The 18,326-nt window shown below is 49.4% G+C and overlaps 1 protein-coding gene across 1 annotated transcript in view; it reads left to right on the top strand.

The window, feature by feature from the left end:
- Positions 1-15,099, top strand: part of MAP2 (microtubule associated protein 2) — a 98,815-nt gene extending 83,716 nt beyond the window's left edge. The window contains exons 11-13 of the mRNA XM_054380878.1: positions 10,587-10,668; positions 12,196-12,308; positions 14,884-15,099. Of these exons, the coding sequence (XP_054236853.1) occupies positions 10,587-10,668; positions 12,196-12,308; positions 14,884-15,099 (411 nt within the window). The remainder of the gene's footprint in view (positions 1-10,586; positions 10,669-12,195; positions 12,309-14,883) is intronic.
- The last annotated feature ends 3,227 nt before the right edge of the window (positions 15,100-18,326 follow it).

Raw genomic sequence — 18,326 nt, 5'->3', positions numbered from 1 at the left:
ATCTAAATGAACTCTCAACAACAACAAAAATGACCTTCAACACTTAGTTTCCTAGCAGGCTGCCCATAAATGCCCTGCATCTCCCAGTGCTTTGAGAGATGGCATTGAGATATCTGATCCATGCTGAGCACTACCTCAAAGCAGCATGAGTCAGGGAGGCTATGCTGGGTGCACACTGGCATGCAGGCTGCCCTGGGCCTCCCTTCTGAACCATTGTGGAGGAGTCATCTGAGGACAGAGCTGGAGGAAAGCCTGTCAGAGCATCAGGGCTTCAGACAGGAGCCAGTTTTCCCTTGGGCACTGTGGTTTTGTGACACAAACACAGTGGTGTCTGTGAGGCTGGATTGGTCACTTGGATTGGGCTTTACATGGATATGACAAATGCTTGGGAACCTCATCTTGGTCCTGAGCAAAACCTTGATTTCTGGGCCCTGTCCAGCACACATAGACAAAGCAGCAGCAGATCAGAAGAATCACAGAACCAACCAGGTTGGAAAAGACCTCAGAGATCATCAAGTCCAACCTATTACCTATCATCACCTAACACCTCCTGACAACTAAACCATGGCTCCAAGTGCCTCATCTAGACTTCTTTTGAACACCTCCAGGGATGGTGACTCCACCACCTCCCTGGACAGCACATCCCAAGGGCCAATCTCTCTTGCTGGGAAGAATTTCTTCCTCACACCCAACCCAAACCTCCCCTAGTGCAGCTTGAGACTGTGTCCTCTCCTTCTGTCACTGCTTGCCTGGCAGAAGAGCCCAACCCCCACCTGGCTACAACCTCCTTTCAGGCAGTTGTAGAGAGCAAGAAGGTCTCCCCTGAGCCTCCTCTTCTCCAGGCTAAACACCCCCAGCTCCCTCAGCCTCTCCTCACAGGGCTGTGCTCCAGACCCCTCCCCAGCCTTGCTGCCCTTCTCTGGACACCTTCCAGCACCTCAACATCTTTCTTCAACTGAGGAGCCCAGACCTGGACACAGCACTCAAGGTGTGCCCTAACCAGTGCTGAGCACAGGGCAGGATGACTTCCCTGCTCCTGCTGGCCACACTATTGCTGATGCAGGCCAGGATGCCATTGGCCTTCTTGGCCACCTGGGCACACTGCTGGCTCCTCTTCAGCTGCTCTCCACCAGCACCCCCAGGTCCCTCTCTGCCTGGCTGCTCTCCAGCCACTCTGTCCCCAGCCTGTAGCACTGCCTGGGGTTGTTGTGGCCAAAGTGTAGAACGCAGCACTCAGCCTTTTTAAACCTCATGGCCTTGGACTCTGCACATCTGCCCAGCCTGGCAAGGTCCCTCTGCAGAGCCCTCCTGCCCTCCAACAGATCAACTCCTGCTCCCAGCTTGGTGTCATCTGCAAAATTCCTGATGATGGACTCAATCCTCTTGTCCAGATCATCAATAAAGATATTGAACAGGATGGGGCCCAGCACTGATCCCTGGGGACACCACTAGTGCCTGGCTGCCAGCTGGCAGTGGCACCATTCACCACCACTCTCTGGGCACAGCCATCAGCCAGTTCCTAACCCAGCACAGAGTGAACCTGTCCAGGCCATGGGCTGCCAGCCTGGCCAGGAGTTTGCTAACTACAGAGAGTGTTTCCATTTCAGGCTGGCAGGGGTTACGAAGGACTCTGCCAGGACATTATCCTGTTGGAATGGTTAGTGAGTGGGGATGTTTAGTGGGGGTGTTTCTGCCACAGACTACAATGTTCCCTTTCTGAGTGAGAGCATGGGCAGGATGGATCTCTCATTTCCTGTGCAGCACAGCTGAAGTGCAGATATATAGAATCACATAATTGTCAGGGTTGGAAGGGACCTCAAGGCTCATCCAGTTCCAAACCCCTGCCATGGGCAGGGACACCTCACACTACAGCAGGTTGCTCACAGCCACATCCAGCCTGGCTGCAAAAGCCTCCAGGGATGAGGCTTCCACCACCTCCCTGGGCAACCCATTCAACATCACCACCACAGCTCCATGCCCACAGGAGATGTGCAGACACAGTCAGGAAGACAGAGACCTTCCTGGTGAGTCACGGCCTTGGTGCTGTCTCCATCCCAGGCAGCTGCATCATCTTAATTCCTTTCATCAAGTGCCATCAGAAAAGTTCACCCTTTTCTTGTCATAGCTCTGTCCCCTTAGGAGGCAGTTCCAGAGCCTCCCTGCTTGGACAGTTACAAAGCTCCCTCTGCATTCCAGCTTCAAATAATTCACAGTCAGTTTGGCTTGCAAACAAAGAATGCAAAGTTTCTTTTTAGCCTAAAGAGTTCCTGTCCCCCTCTGGTACTCCTCTCTATCTCTCTCTTGTGTTTACAGTCTGATTTCTCAAAGGAAACAAAGCTCCTGCAGTCAGGCTGGCTGGCTGGCAAGCTCAGCCTTCCTCAACTCATCTGTAACTTCTTGGCCAGCTTCAAGCAGTGTTGGCAAGGGAACAGTGGTTAGAAACACAGGTGGTGCCTCCACCATGGATGGTGGTTGTTGCCTGGGCACAAAGCAGAGACTTAGCACAACTCTGTCATGGGGGTCAGTACTGGGCCCAATTTTGTTCAATATCTTCATCAACAACCTGGCTGAGGACACTGAGTGCACCCTCAGCAAGTTCTGCTGATCCCAACCTGGGGGGTGGCTGACACCTGTCAGGCTGTGCTGCATCCAACCAGAGCTGCACAGGCTGAGAGCTGGCTGCAGGCAAACCTCCTGGAGGTCAATCAGGACAAGGGCAGGGTCCTGCAGCTGGGGAGGAACAACAGCAGGCACCAGGACAGGTCAGGGAATGCCCTGCTGGAGAGCAGCTCCATGGAGAAAGAGCTTGGAGTGCTGGTGGGCAGCAAGTTCTGCATGGGACAGCAATGTGCCCTGGTGGCCAAGAGAGCCAAGGGGAGCCTGGGGGGCAGCAAGAAAAGTGTGGCCAGCAGGGCTGGGGAGGTTCTGCTCCCCCTCTGCTCTGCCCTGCTGAGACCACAGCTGCAATCCTGTGTCCAGTTTGGGGCTGCCCAGGTCAAGAGAGACAGAGAGCTGCTGGAGAGAGGCCAAGGGAGAGGCAGGAGGATGCTTAGGGGACTTGAGCATCTGCCCTGGGAAGAGAGACTGAGAGCCCTGGGGCTGTTTAGTGTGGAGAAGAGAAGGCTGAGAGGGATCTGATCAATGTCTATCAATAGCTGAGGGCTGGGGGTCAGGAAGGAAGGGACAGGGACAGGCTCTGCTCAGTCACACCCTGTGATAGGACAAAGGGCAATGGATGGAAACTGCAGCACAGGAGATTCCACCTCAACATAAGGAAGAACTTCTTCACAGTGAGGGTGACAGAGCCCTGGAACAGGCTGTCCAGAGAGGTTGTGGAGTCTCCTTCTCTGGAGCCTTTGCAGCCCTGTCTGGATGTGTTCCTGTGTGACCTGTGCTGGATTCTCTGGTCCTGCTCTGGCAGGAGGGTTGGACTGGAAGATCTCTGGAGGTCCCTTCCAACCCCTAACATCCTCTGCTCCTGTGACTTGCCAAAGACTGTAGGATGGAGGATTTGCACACTTTAAAGCCTTAATCCATAGGAAAGAAGGCTCCAGTAGTTTGTGCAACACTTAGTAATAGAGGGTAGTTGTCATTCAAAGAGCTGCAGAGATGTATTCCAAGAAAGGGAGGAACAGATCATGAGGGAAAACCTGGACTGAGGGGAGAAGGTGAAGTCTCTGACAGGCAGGTCAAGCTTCAACTGGACGCAGCACTGATGAGGAGAGTGCTATGTCCAGTTCTGAGCTCCCCTGCTCGAGGAGGACAGGGAGCTGCTTGAGAGGATACAGAAAAAGATTGTGAGTCATAGAATCACAGAATCAGAGAATCAAGGAATCATAGAATGGTCCAGGCTGTATGGGACCTCCAAAGCTCATCCAGTCCAACCCCTCTGCACTCAGCAGGGACATCCCCAACTAGAGCAGGTTGCCCACAGCCCTCTCCAGCCTCACTTTCAATATCTCCAGGGATGGAGCCTCAACCACCTCCCTGGACAACCTCTTCCAGTGTTCCACCACCCTCACGCTGCACAACTTGTTCCTCACATCCAATCTCAATCTGCTCTGCTCTACTTTGAAGCCATTGTCCCTGCTCCTGTCCCTGCAGCCCTTTGCAAACAGTCTCTCTGCAGCCTTCTTGCAGCCCCCTTCAGGTCCTGGCAGGTTGCTCTTAGGTCTCCCTGCAGCCTTCTCTTCTCCAGGCTGAACACCCCCAGCTCCCTCAGCCTGGCCTCACAGCAGAGCTGCTCCAAACCCCTGAGCATTTTCCTGGCCCTCCTCTGGACCCTCTCCATCAGGTCCATATCCTTCCTGTGTTGAGGGCTCCAGACCTGCACACAGCACTCCAGTGGAGATGATGAGGTGATTAGAACATCTCTCTTATGAAAAAGAAGCTGAGGGAATTAGGGCTTTTTAGCCTGGAGAAGCCTGAGAGGGGATCCCTGCTGAGGGGAGATCTTAGCAATGCTTATAAATACTTCAAGGCTGGGTGGCAGGAGGATGGGGCCAGTCTTCTCTTCAGTGCTGCCCAGTGACAGGACAAGAGCTGGGTCAAGAACTGGCTGGAGGGCCAGGCCCAGAGAGTGGTGGTGAATGGTGCCACTGCCAGCTGGCAGCCAGGCACTAGTGGTGTCCCCAGGGATCAGTGCTGGGCCCCATCCTGTTCAATATCTTTATTGATGATCTGGACAAGAGGATTGAGTCCATCATCAGGAATTTTGCAGATGACACCAAGTAAGCAGCAGGTGTGGATCTGTTAGAGGGTAGGAGGGCTCTGCAGAGGGACCTTGCCAGGCTGAACAGATGGGCAGAGTCCAAGGGCATGAGGTTTAAAAAGGCTTAGTGCAGGGTTCTACACTTGGGCCACAACAACCCCAGGCAGTGCTACAGGCTGGGGACAGAGTGGCTGGAGAGCAGCCAGGCAGAGAGGGACCTGGGGGTGCTGATGGAGAGCAGCTGAAGAGGAGCCAGCAGTGTGCCCAGGTGGCCAAGAAGGCCAATGGCATCCTGGCCTGCATCAGCAAGAGTGTGGTCAGCAGGAGCAGGGAAGTCATCCTGCCCTGTGCTCAGCACTGGTTAGGCCACACCTTGAGTGCTGTGTCCAGGTCTGGGCTCCTCAGTTGAAGAAAGATGTTGAGATGCTGGAAGGTGTCCAGAGAAGGGCAGCAAGGCTGGGGAGGGGTCTGGAGCACAGCCCTGTGAGGAGAGGCTGAGGGAGCTGGGGGTGTTTAGCCTGCAGAAGAGGAGGCTCAGGGGAGACCTTCTTGCTCTCTACAGCTCCCTGAAGGGAGGTTGTAGCCAGGTGGGGGTTGGTCTCTTCTGCCAGGCAAGCAGCTGCAGAATGAGGGGACACAGTCTCAATTTGTGCCAAGGGAGGTTTGGGCTGGGTATTAGGAGAAAGTTCTTCCCAGAGAGAGAGATTTGCCATTGGAATGTGCTGCCCAGGGAGGTGGTGGAGTCACCATCCCTGGAGATGTTCAAGAGAAGCCTGGATGAGGCACTCAGTGCCATGGTCTGGTTGATTGCTTAGAGCTGGGTGATAGGTTGGACTGGATGATCTTGGAGGTCTCTTCCATCCTGGGTGATTCTATGATTCTATAATTCTGAGAGGTAACAGGAACAGATTTGAACATAGGAAGTTCCATCTAAACATGAGGATGAACTTCCTTACTTTGAGGCTGGTGGAGCACTCCAGCAGGCTACCCAGAGAGATTGTGAAGTCTTTTCCTCTGGAGCCTTTCAAAACCTGCCTGGATGCATTCCTGTGTGCACTCCTCTGGGTGATCCTGCTTTGGCAGGGGGTTGGACTGGGTGATCTCTGGAGGTCCCTTCCAACCCCTATCACTCTGTGATTCCATGGCCAGCACACCACAGCCACATCACTCAGCTAACTTCAGCCCTCAGCACAGGACGTAAGTGATGCATAGGTCTCCTGCTGCCCCCTCTACACAGGGTCACATTTCACCCAGGGAGGCAGAGAGGATAATTGGAGTGATTGGTCCTGGTGCCAGCCAGGACCATCGGCCATGAGACTCATAAATTGTCAGACTTCTGGGTGCAAATCAGCCTTTAGGCACTGGATCAAAGGCACCCTTTCAACTCATCACCTTGCTTTGGCTCCAGTTTAAGCTCCAAGGCCCTCAGGCCCACAGCACTGAGGTCTTGTCATGACTGCTAAGTCAGCATTTTCAGAGCAGATGCATCCCTGTGGCCCTCGCTGAGAGGTGCTGCTGATCCACTGCTGAGGGAGCTGTGCTCAGGAGCAGCCAGGCAGGCTGGCTGGTTTGCTCCACTAGGTCTGGCCTGAAGCTCTCTGGGTCCCAGGTGTGACTGCACATCTGGCATGTGTCTCTGTAACTGGTGTGACACTTCTCCTGTATAGCACTGGGGTATGGGAGTGGGGAACAAACAGCAGACTGGGAGAAAGCACAAGCAAAATATGCTGCATGGGTGGCACTCTGGATGCAAAGAAGGCAGAAAATCCTTCTCACTCACCTGAAAGGTCCAGGGAGAGCAATCCCCTGCCCTTGCTCAGATGCCTTGGATGTAGTGACCCTCAGATGTGTACCCTGCACCCTGCCTACTGGGAACTGCCACCCAGCAGCACATCCTTCCCTGGGAGATCAAGCACTGGTGGCAGCTGTTAGATGGAGGAACTACTTGAACACAGAGGTCAAAGTGAGGGTCAAGCCTGGGAGAGCATGGCCTGCTCCTCACAAAGTTCACTTTCAGGCACTGGCATATGCCTGCAGTGCGGCTGTGGCTAAGCTAACACAGAAAAATGTGGGCTCCTGATGGCATCTATAAAGGGAGGCTGGCACCCACAAGTGAAAGTGGTGCCCTTGTTAGAATCACAGGATTGTCAGGGTTGGAAGGGACCTCAAGGCTCATCCAGTTCCAACCTCCCTGCCATGGGCAGGGACACCTCACACTCCAGCAGGTTGCTCACAGCCACATCCAGCCTGGCTGCAAAAACCTCCAGGCAGGAGGCTTCCACCACCTCCCTGGGCAACCTCTGCCAGTCTCTCACCACCCTCATGGGGAACAACTTCTTCCTAACACCCAATCTCAATCTCCCCACTTCTAGTTTTGCTCCATTCCCCCCAGTCCTATCACTCCCTGACACCCTCAAAAGTCCCTCCCCAGCTTTCTTGGAGCCCCCTTCAGATCCTGGAAGGCCACAAGAAGGTCTCCTCAGAGCCTTCTCCTCTCCAGACTGAACAACCCCAGTCTGTCTCCAGAGCAGAGCAGCTCCAGCCCTCTGCTCATCCTCGTGGCCCTTCTCTGGACACCTTCCAGCACCTCCATATCCTTCTTGTTCTGCCAGAAACATCAAGCACAAGGGAGGAGCACAGTGCTGCCAGCACCAGAAGGGTGTTGTGGCTAATGTTAGAGCCAGCACCAGAAATCCAGTCAATGATTGCAGCTGGAGTTTCTTCCCAGATGCTGTTGTTTTCTGCATTGCCCTCTAATAGAAGACAACAAAGAGAGAGTGCAGTAAGAGCTCGGACTTCAGTTTGATTGATTTTGTCAGTCCCCTCTCACAGGAGGCTCTGAGCTCTGCTGTGTGAAAGTAACTGCTGTTAGGGCTGCATAGAATCATAGAATTGTCAGGGTTATAAGCGACCTCAAGGCTCAGCCAGTCCCAAGCCCCCTGCCATGGGCAGGGACACCTCACACTACAGCAAGTTGCTCACAGCCACATCCAACCTGGCTGCAAAAACCTCCAGGGATGAGGCTTCCACCACCTCCCTGGGCAACCTGTGCCAGTGTCTCACCACCCTCATGAGGTAAAAGTGCATGGCAGAAGGGTTTCTGCTTTTCCCTGAGCTGGCTGGATCTGGCTTTTCTGCATCAGAGGCTGGAGAGTGCTGAGCTGTGGGAAGGAAGTTTCAACCTTCTTGTGGCCAGAAAAAGTGGACATCGCTCAAGAGAGCCTAGGAAAGGCTGTCCTAGCACTATGTCTACTCAAGGCAAGCAAGGAATTCATAGAATCAATCAGGTTGGAAAAGACCTCAGAGATCATCAAGTCCAACCTCTCACCCAGCACCTCATGACTAACTAAACCATGGCTTCAAGTGCCATGTCCAATCCTTTTGAACACCTCCAGAGATGGTGACTCCACCACCTCCCTGGGCAGCACATCCAAATGGCCAATCTCTCTTTCTGTGAAGAACTTTCTCCTCACCTCCAGCCTAAACCTCCCCTGGTGCAGCTTGAGACTGTGTCCTCTTGTTCTGGTGCTGCTTGCCTGGGAGAAGAGACCAACCCCCACCTGGCTACAACCTCCCTTCAGGTAGTTGTAGAGAGTTGTCTTAGAGCTTTCCAGGGAGAAGCCATCTCCCACACCTGCCAGTATGAAAACTTTCCCCTTTGTATTTCACCACTGCTTTTTGAGGTAGAAGAAGGGCAGCAGAGTGCTAAGGGTAGAGATTGGCATGGTTTACCTTCCCACATGTCAATGCAAGCCTCAGGAGAAGGAGTGAGAGCAGGAGGCTCCCTCACCCTGCCCTCTGATGGAGTGTGTGTGTGTGTGTGTGTGTGTGGTATGTGGTTAAGTTGCCTCCAATTCCTTTTAGGTTAGGATTTTAAACAAGAAGATCGATTTTAGCGATATTCAGTCCCGGTGTGGTTCCAGAGATAACATCAAACATGCTGCAGGGGGAGGAAATGTAAGTAGTAAATGGACACCCTGTGACCAGGGCACCTCCACTCTGCTGACCCAGCTTGCACAGCCAGCCCCTTTGTCTCCCTTCCTCTGAGCACTACTTTCCTTCTCGCTGCTGTTTCACACCTAAGTCTGGTCTGGTAGTTGTGTGAGCTCTCTGTATGCAGTGGTGGCCTCCTGCTCTTTCTCCACAGGACACACCACCTGGGCAGGAAAAATACATGAGGCAAGAAAGGTTCTCTCTAAATGCCCAGGGGCACTGCTAGTAAAAGTCCAGCGTGAGTCCAGCTGCTTCAGTGCCTTTTGTGGGAGCCCAAGAAAGTAATTTCTAGAAAGAAGCTACAGCTCACATCTGGACATCTGCCAGGGCATCAGTCCCTCCTCAGCTAACCTTTCAGTTGTGTGCATTCGGCAGAGAGGAAAAAGAGAAATAAACCACGAGCACAAAGAAAGCCCAGAGGGCTTTTCTGTGATCAGGCAGTGTGCTGAGTGCTAATGCCACAGCATTATTGCTGTGGAGCCAACTGAGGCTGCTCAGGGTTTGAGCAGACACCAGTCACTTCTGGCAGTCCCACTGGAGCAGCTGAAGGCAGTCCTGATTCCCCTGCAACGGGAGACGCGATCTCCCTCAGATGCAAGAGCTGACACTGTGGGCATGTCTGAGCCAAAGACATTCAGTCCAGCCACCCCTGCTGGCTTGAAGTCGTCGCTGCTGATGTGCTCACACCAGCGGCACTGCGTTCATCCCGGCGCTCCTGGCCGGCCCGGAGGGACTGCGACTTCTTAAAGACCTGCTAAGAGAGCCTCTGTGATTGATTGTTGCGGCGCCCGGGAGCTGTCCGGAGCCAGGCTCGGAGCAGTCATGGCAACGCGGCTGGCAGCAGGGCAGGGAGCAGCAGGAGGAGCGAGGGGGCCCCTGCTGTTGCCTGGCCGAGCAGAACCCGGCCGCTGCTCGCTCCGGTGAGCACCAGGTACAGCGGCAGGAGGCACGCTTGTGGCTTCATCAGGCTCCTCGTGGTGGACTGACGCGAAGTGCATGCTTCACAGTATCACACACAGTATATCAGAGGTTGGAAGGGACCTCAAGGGAGGGTCCAACCCCCCTGCCAGAGCAGGATCACTTAGGGTAGTCTGCACAGGAATGCATCCAGGTGGGGTTTGAAAGTCTTCAGAGAAGGAGACTCCACAACCCCCCTGGGGAGCCTGTTCCAGGGCTCTGTCACCCTCACTGGAAAGAAGTTTCTCCTCATGTTGAGGTGAAATCTTCTATGTTCAAGCTTGAACCCATTGTTCCTTGTCTTGTCACTGTGAACCACCCAAAAGAGCCTGGCCCCCTCCACTTGACACCCACCCCTCAGTTATTAATAGACATTGATCACATCCCCTCTCAGTCTTCTCTTCTCAAGAATAAATAGCCCCAGGGCTCTCAGTCCTCTTCATAGGGGAGAGGCTCAAGTCCCCTAAGCATCCAGGTGGCTCCCATATTTAGATGTGGAAAACAGATGGGAACAGATGGTAGAGAAAGAAAAGTCACCGAAAGACTCCCAGTTGGCAGGATGCAACTTCCACAAGAGCAGAAGCAAACAGGATGGGTCCTGCTGTATCCAGGGTTTTGAAGTATCCACCCTGAGAGGAGGCTCAGAAACAGTTTCAAAAGAAGCCCCAAGCTGATCTGCTTTGTTCCTCCTCTTTCTTTCTTGCTAATAGCAAAGCTTAACCCAGCTCTGCCATTTCCCTAGGTGGGGAGGAAGTTTGCTGTCTTCATCCTCCTCTGTGGCACGGTGTGTTTTCTACTAACCATCTCTGCTTTCTTTCTCCAGGGCTTTCTAGAGGCTTGGGTTCTCCCTCTGCAGGGCCTGGCTTTTCTTTGCTTTATGCTTTTTCATGCCTGTGACTTGTGTGTGTGTGTGTGCTTTTGACAGGTACAAATCGTAACCAAGAAGATCGACTTGAGTCATGTCACTTCCAAGTGCGGCTCCCTGAAGAACATCCACCACAAGCCAGGTACTGTGAGGATTCATGAGAGGTGGGACAAAGCACACAGACCTAAAAGAGAAATCATGGATGATGCCATTCTCTTTTGCAGTCCAGGAGAAAGAAAATGCACTTTGGTGACAAAAATTATATCCTGAACTCTGATTGACTAAATTGATAAGATCAGAGGATCAGAAGATCAGAGGATGTTAGGGATTGGAAGGGACCTCTGGAGATCTTCCAGTCCAACATCCCCTGCCAGAGCAGGACCAGAGAATCCAGCACAGGTCACACAGGAACACATCCAGACAGGGCTGCAAAGGCTCCAGGGAAGGAGACTCCACAACCTCCCTGGGCAGCCTGTTCCAGTACTCTGTCACCCTCCCAGTGAAGAAGTTCCTCCTCATGTTGAGGTGGAACCTCCTGTGCTGCAGTTTCCATCCATTGCCCCTTGTCCTATCCCAGGGTGCAACTGAGCAGAACCTGTCCCCTCCCTCTTGACCCCCAGCCCTCAGCTATTGATAGACATTGATCAGATCCCCTCTCAGTCTTCTCCTCTCCACACTAAACACCCCCAGGGCTCTCAGCCTCTCCTCACCAGGCAGTGCTCCACTCCCTTCAGCATCCTTGCACTTTCTCTAGCAGATCTCTGTCCCTCTTGAACTGGGGAGCCCAGAACCGGATGCAATATTCCAGGTGGGGCCTCACTAGGGCAGAGACAATATAAAGACTTAAATAAATATATAAAGACTAAACTATATAGAAAGATATGGGACCACCTAGGTTGGAGAGGAGGTAAAAAAATAATGCATTGGATTTAAACCACATGAAAATTAGTGAGGCTGCAGCTTGTGCTTACAGTCTGAACATGTGCAGGCAACCAGTGACAGAAGGAGAAGACACAATCTCATGCTGCACCAGAGGAGGTTTGGGCTGGAGGTGAGGAAGAAATTCTTCCCAGACAGAGAGATTGGCCATGGGGATGTGCTGCCCAGGGAGGGGATGGAGTCACCATCCCTGGAAGTGTTTCAAAGCAGCCTGGATGAGGCACTCAGTGCCATGGGCTAGTTGAGTCGATGGTGTTGGGTGAGAGGTTGGACTGGATGATCTCAGAGGTCTTTTCCAACCTGGTTAATTCTGTGATTCTGTGGAGAATATGCAGTGTGGGTCTCCCAAACCATTAGATCTCACCTGAAAGGGAAATCCTGCAAATGCACCCCTGTGCATCAGGTCAGACTTTCTCCTGAACCATAACAGCTTCTCAATCTTTCTCATGAACCACTGCAGCTTCTCAGTCTTTCTCCTGAACCATTACAGATTCTCATTGTTTCTCCTGAACCATTGCAGCTTCTCATTCTTTCTCCTGAACCATTGCAGCTTCTCATTCTTTCTCCTGAACCATTGCAGCTTCTCAGTCTTTCTCCTGAACCATTACAGATTCTCATTGTTTCTCCTGAACCATTGCAGCTTCTCATTCTTTCTCCTGAACCATTGCAGCTTCTCAGTCTTTCTCCTGAACCACTGCAGCTTCTCAGTCTGTTTCCTTTTGCTGTGTAGGAGGCGGGCGTGTGAAAATCGAGAGCGTGAAGCTGGATTTCAAAGAGAAGGCTCAGGCTAAAGTTGGTTCCCTGGAAAATGCTCACCACGTGCCTGGCGGTGGCAACGTCAAGGTAAGGGCACAGCTGTCAGAGAAATGTCTCCCTCTGTATGCCTGGACCAGTGAAACCATTGGAGCTCTGAATGTACTGATGGCTCTGAATTGAGGAGGAAACAACTCTTTGCTCTCCTTCAAGCACAATCACCCAGTAGTTGTTCCCTTTGTGATTTGGAATGACCAGGCTCACGTCCACATAGAATTATAGAATCATAGAACCATGGAATCATTGAATCATAGTATCATGGAGCCATGGAATCATAGAATCATGGAATTACATAATCATAGAATTATAGAATCATGGAATCATAGAACCATGGAATCATAGAATCATGGAACCATGGAATTATAGAATCATAGAATTATAGAATCATTGAATCATAGAATTATAGAATCATGGAATCATAGAACCATGGAATCATAGAACCACGGAATCATAGAATCATGGAATCATAGAATTATAGAATCATAGAATCATAGAATTATAGAATCATGGAATCATAGCATCATGAAATCATAGAATCATGGAATCATAGAATGATAGAATCAGAGAATTATAGAATCATGGAATCATAGAATTATAGAATTGTAGAATCATTAACATATAGAGTCAGAGACTTGTTCAATCATAGAATCATGGAATCTTGGAATCATGGAATCACAGAAGGGTCCAGGCCACAAGAGACCTCCAAAGCTCATCCAGTCCAAGCCCCTCTGCAGTCAGCAGGGACATCCCCAACTAGATCAGGTTGCCCACAGCCCTGTCCAGCCTCACTTTCAATATCTCCAGGGATGGAGCCTCAACCACCTCCCTGGACAACCTATTCCAGTGTTCCACCACCTTCATGCTGCACAACTTGTTCCTCACATCCAATCTCAATCTGCTCTGCTCTACTTTGAAGCCATTGTCCCTGCTCCTGTCCCTGCAGCCCTTTGCAAACAGTCTCTCTGCAGCCTTCTTGTAGCTCCCTTCAGGTCCTGGCAGGTTGCTCTTAGGTCTCTCTGGAGCCTTCTCTTCTCCAGGCTGAACACCCCCAGCTCCCTCATCTAAGCTAAGAGTGAAGCTGTAGCTTGTGCAGTGGCTTTCCACATGACGGTAAACCTTGCATGGGACCCTTTACACCGTAGGTGTAATCCGTCCAATTTGTAGTATGGGTGTCCCAGAGAATCAGGGAAACAAAAGGAAAACATCTTGACAGTAAGACCACTCCCATGAATTTTTGAAAAAAACAGATTTCAGAAACAAATCACAATGCCTGTGTCTGTTAAAATCATACAGCCAGGAACAATGGTACTACTCATTGAAGCACCCATCAGAGAGAAATAATGAGAGAATGTTACATAGTAAGCCCCTATATATCAAACAAGAGGAAAAAATCTCCAGTTTCAATCATTGCAAGGAGTGAAATAACTTCAATCCTTGTAAGATTTGTTAGGAGTTTGTTAACTGAGACCTGAGTGCTGATCTATAACAAGACAATCATAGAATCACAGAACTGTCAGGGTTGGAAGGGACCTCAAGGCTCAGCCAGTTCCAACCCCCCCTGCCATGGGCAGGGACACCTCACACTCCAGCAGGTTGCTCACAGCCACATCCAGCCTGGCTGCAAAAACCTCCAGGGATGAGGCTTCCACCACCTCCCTGGGCAACCTGTGCCAGTCTCTCACCACCCTCATGGGGAACAACTTCTTCCAAACATCCAATCTGAATCTATCCACTTGTAGTTTTGCTCCTTTCCTCCCCAGTCCTATCACTCCCTGACACCCTCAAAAGTCCCTCCCCAGCTTTCTTGGAGCCCCCTTCAGATCCTGCAAGGCCACAAGAAGGTCTCCTCAGAGCCTTCTCCTCTCCAGACTGCACAACCCCAACTCTCTCAGGCTGTCTCCAGAGCAGAGCAGCTCCAGCCCTCTGCTCATCCTCATGGCCCTTCTCTGGACACCTTCCAGCACCTCCAGATCCTTCCTGGAACAGAGTCTCCAGAACTGGACCCAGAGCTCCAGGTGTGGTCTCAGCAGAGTGGAGCAGAGGGGGAGAATCCCCTCCCTGGCCCTGCTGGCCACACTTCTCTTGCTGCAGCCCAGGCTCTGCTTGGCTCTCTGGGCTGCAAGTGCTCACTGCTGGCTCCTGCTGAGCTTCTCCTCCCCCAGCACCCCCAAGGCCTTTTCTCCAGGGCTGCTCTCCAGCCAGTCCTTGCCCAGCCTGTATTGGTGCCTGGGATTGCCCTGAGCCAGCTGCAGGACCTTGCACTTGCTCTTGTGATTCTGTCATTCAGTTATTCTATGATTCAGGGATTCTGTGATTGATTCAGTGATTCTATGATTGATTCAGTGATTCAGTGATTCTGTGATTGATTCAGTGATTCAGTGATTGATTCAGTGATTCTTTGATTGATTCAGTGATTCTGTGATTCAGTGATTCAGTTATTCTGTGATTGATTCAGTGATTATCTTCCCTTTCACACCCGAGGGCAATTAATTTACACGTCTACTTTTCCACTCAAGACCTGTGGAAAACTTTCCTAGGCACAGCCTCAAACTACCCCGGGTGACTAGTATGTGATGTGTTAAACCCGTTTGTTTTCCCGGAGCAGATCGACAGCCAGAAGCTCAACTTCAGAGAGCACGCCAAAGCCCGTGTGGATCACGGGGCGGAGATCATCACACAGTCACCAGGCAGGTCCAGTGTGGCTTCGCCACGCAGACTCAGCAACGTCTCCTCTTCTGGCAGCATCAACCTGCTGGAGTCACCCCAGCTTGCTACCCTGGCTGAGGATGTCACGGCGGCCCTCGCTAAGCAGGGCTTATGAATGTGCTCATCTTGCGTTGTACGATGAAGTAAATAATATTTAGGCATGAGCTCTTGGCAGGAATGGGCTCAGAGCAGGTGTTACATTCATTCTTTACTGTGTCTAAAATGAAAAGTCACACCCCAAGACTCGTAGTTAACCATACAGTTAAACAAACAAACAAACCAACCCCAAAATGAAAAAAAAGAAAAGAAAAGAAAGAGGAAAGGGAAAAAAGAAAAGAAAGAAAAAAGAAAAGAAAGGAAAGGAAAAAGAAAATAAAAGAAAGAAAAAAGACAGGAAAAAGAAAATAAAGGAAAGGAAAAAGAAAATAAAAGAAAGAAAAAAGAAAAAAGAAAGGAAAAAGAAAATAAAGGAAAAAGAAAATAAAAGAAAGGAAAAAGAAAAAAGAAAGGAAAAAGAAAATAAAAGAAAGAAAAAAGGAAATAAAAGGAAAGAAAAAGGAAAAAAAGAAAAAAAGAAAAGAAAGAAAAAAGAAAATAAAAAGAAAGACAAAGAAAAAAGAAAAAAAAAGGAAAGAAAGAAAATAAAGAAAAAAGAAAAGAGAAAAAGGAAAGGAAAAAAAGAAAAGGAAAAAAAGAAAAAAAAGGAAAATTAAAAATAAAAAGGATTTTACCTAGATGCAGAAATTGGCCTGATCCTCATCTCCATTTACAACAGGAAGACACTGGCTTTCTATGGGTATCCAACTGCAGTATGTTACATTGGACAACTCTTGTTTGCTCTGCTCTGTCTTGCATGGAGTACCATTCCTATGATAAAAATGCATTTTTACCTTTCATGTGCCTGAAGGGCCATCCACTTCTTTCTGAAGAGCCTTGTTGATAATCCCAAGTTGCTCATTTCCACTGCTCTGCTCATAAATGGGGAAATAAAAAAACAAAAACAAAAACAAAAAAACCCACAAAAAAACCAGAAAGCAAAGTTGCCCACTGTAAGTTCTTACAGGTTAAATTAACAGTCTGCTCACCAGAAGGAAGGGTATAGGGAGAAATTCAAGTTTAATTAACAAAAAAAAGAAAAAAATAAAAAAGAAAGAAAAAATAAAAAAAAAAGTGTTATTTTGTATAAATGAGTAGAACAAAAGTTGAATTAAGTTATTAACATGGTTTTTGGTTTGTTAAGTTTTTTGGGTTTGTTTTTTTTTTTGGACCTACCTGGTTAATGATGTCAGTGTATAGCTGAAGAAGCCAATAAATTATTTAACTAATGACTAAAAGCAGTAGTTTGAAAAACATCTGACCCATGCTTGGGGAAGTGAGGTAAGAAAGCTGTTGAAAGCAAGCACCTGCTCCCCAACAGACCTGTGTCCAATTAGGCAGTCAGTCCCACCCCCCTTCCATCTGTTTGATACAGTATTATAGATTCTATATATATTTCTCTGTGGCCATTTGTGATATGCCCTCCTCATATACTTGAATATTCTACTTCTTTATTCACAGTATCTGTGTCTCTTGCACCCTTTGGTGTTGCAATTTTAGGTATGTAAAAGTAGATGTTCTAGCAGGGGTTTGGTTTTGGTTTGGTTTTCTTTTTCCCTATTCATAAGAATACGTTAAAAAAAGAAAAAGAAAAAAAAAAGATGAAAAATTTCAGCATGAAGTTGCTTTCTGTAACAACTACAAGCCGTGACCCTGTTTTAGTGCCAGATGCAAAGTCTCTTCTGTGATGCTAGAAAAAAAAGGATTCCTTCCCTTTTCCCTTTCCCTGCCTTTCTTCACAAACAAGGGTTTGGGTTTTTTTTGTGGGGTCCAGACAGTTTGGAAAAGGGTCTCCAAAGATGGTTGAGTTTGGATTCTGGGTTTAAAAATATCCACAATACTTTGGTTCTGGCTGTATTTCCTTCTTTTTTATTTTTAAACTTTTTTAGTTTCTTTTTTTTTTTAGTAACAGTGAATGTTAGCTTTATGTTTTTTTTCTTTTGCTAAAGTTGAAAGACAGAAAAAAAAAATAAGAAAAAGGATGGAGATGTTTCCACTCCTTGAGCGATGTCTCCCAGAGGCACTCAGGTGACAGCGATAAACACACCAGAGATACCTGGCGGTTACAGCCTGGGTTGTTGTAGTGGTTCATCAAGAAATTAAGGGCATCTCCAAAGCTGAGCAAAGTGGGATTGACTACCAAAAGTGTAAGAAAAAGTGTGCATAAAAGATCAAGGGCAGAGACATCTGAAGGACTGATCTAAGGGAGCTCCAGCACTGTCTCACGGACACTAAGAGAACCCTGAAGGGGATGCGGTCGGGCTACTCATCAGCAGGTGCTACTCCACTGATACTCTACATGTAGTAGCTGTTAGGAGGTGACCAGTTTGCACCCCTGCAGATTGTTTGGTCTCTTCCTTTGGAAATCTCTCTGCACTGTCAGCTAAGCTATGCTTGATACGTGTATTAGGGCAACGTTGTGCGTTGGAAGCGTTCAATCTGTTTGGGGGTTGTTTTTCGTTTTCCTTCTTAATTTGTACATGCAAGTGTGGCTGTGGGGGTGTGGGTGTTGGGGTGTGAGCTGAAAAGACTCAGACAGAAGATTTTTCTGTCTGTGGAGAAGGAGTCTCATAATTAACATCGTTAATTTCAGGTAATAAGTGCACAGTTAGTGAACAGTGAATATTCAGTGGACCAAAGGGGGATTTGGGGCAAGGTGTCACAGCAAGACAAGGACAAAGCAAAGTGGTAGCATCTCCAAAACATTTCCTGAAGATTAACTCCTCTAACAGCCCACAGGTGACATTTCATCTCTGCAGAAGGCTTTTTCACACTAGAAAGTACCTAATACCATTTGTAAGTAGGGTTTATACAAAGGACGGTGAGTTTAGAACCATGCTAAGTCCATCTGGAGGATCATAATATCCCAGAATATCTCAAGTTGGATGGGACCCATAAGGATCATCGAGTCCAACCCCCTGCTCCCTTACAGGGAGTTTTAGGACTGCCTAAAACTAAACTCTATGACCAAGAGCATCATCCTGCTGCTCTCTGAGCTCTGAGAGGCTTAGTGCCATGACCACTTTCCCAGGGAGCCTATTCCAGTGACTGACCACCCTCCTAGTGAAGAACTTCCTTCCTAATGCCCAATCTGAACTTCCCCCAACACAGCTTCACTCCAGTTCCTAGTGTCCTGTCACTGGTCACCTCCCCTTCCACTGCCCCCCTTGAGGAAGCTGTAGACTGCAATAAGGTCACAGCCTTCTCTTCTCCAAGCTGATTTCTGCCTTGTATTATTCTTTCTTA

Source organism: Indicator indicator, chromosome 5 (assembly GCF_027791375.1).
Source record: "Indicator indicator isolate 239-I01 chromosome 5, UM_Iind_1.1, whole genome shotgun sequence".
Classification (NCBI taxonomy): Eukaryota; Metazoa; Chordata; class Aves; order Piciformes; family Indicatoridae; genus Indicator; species Indicator indicator.
This window is presented reverse-complemented; position numbering and strand designations above follow the sequence as displayed.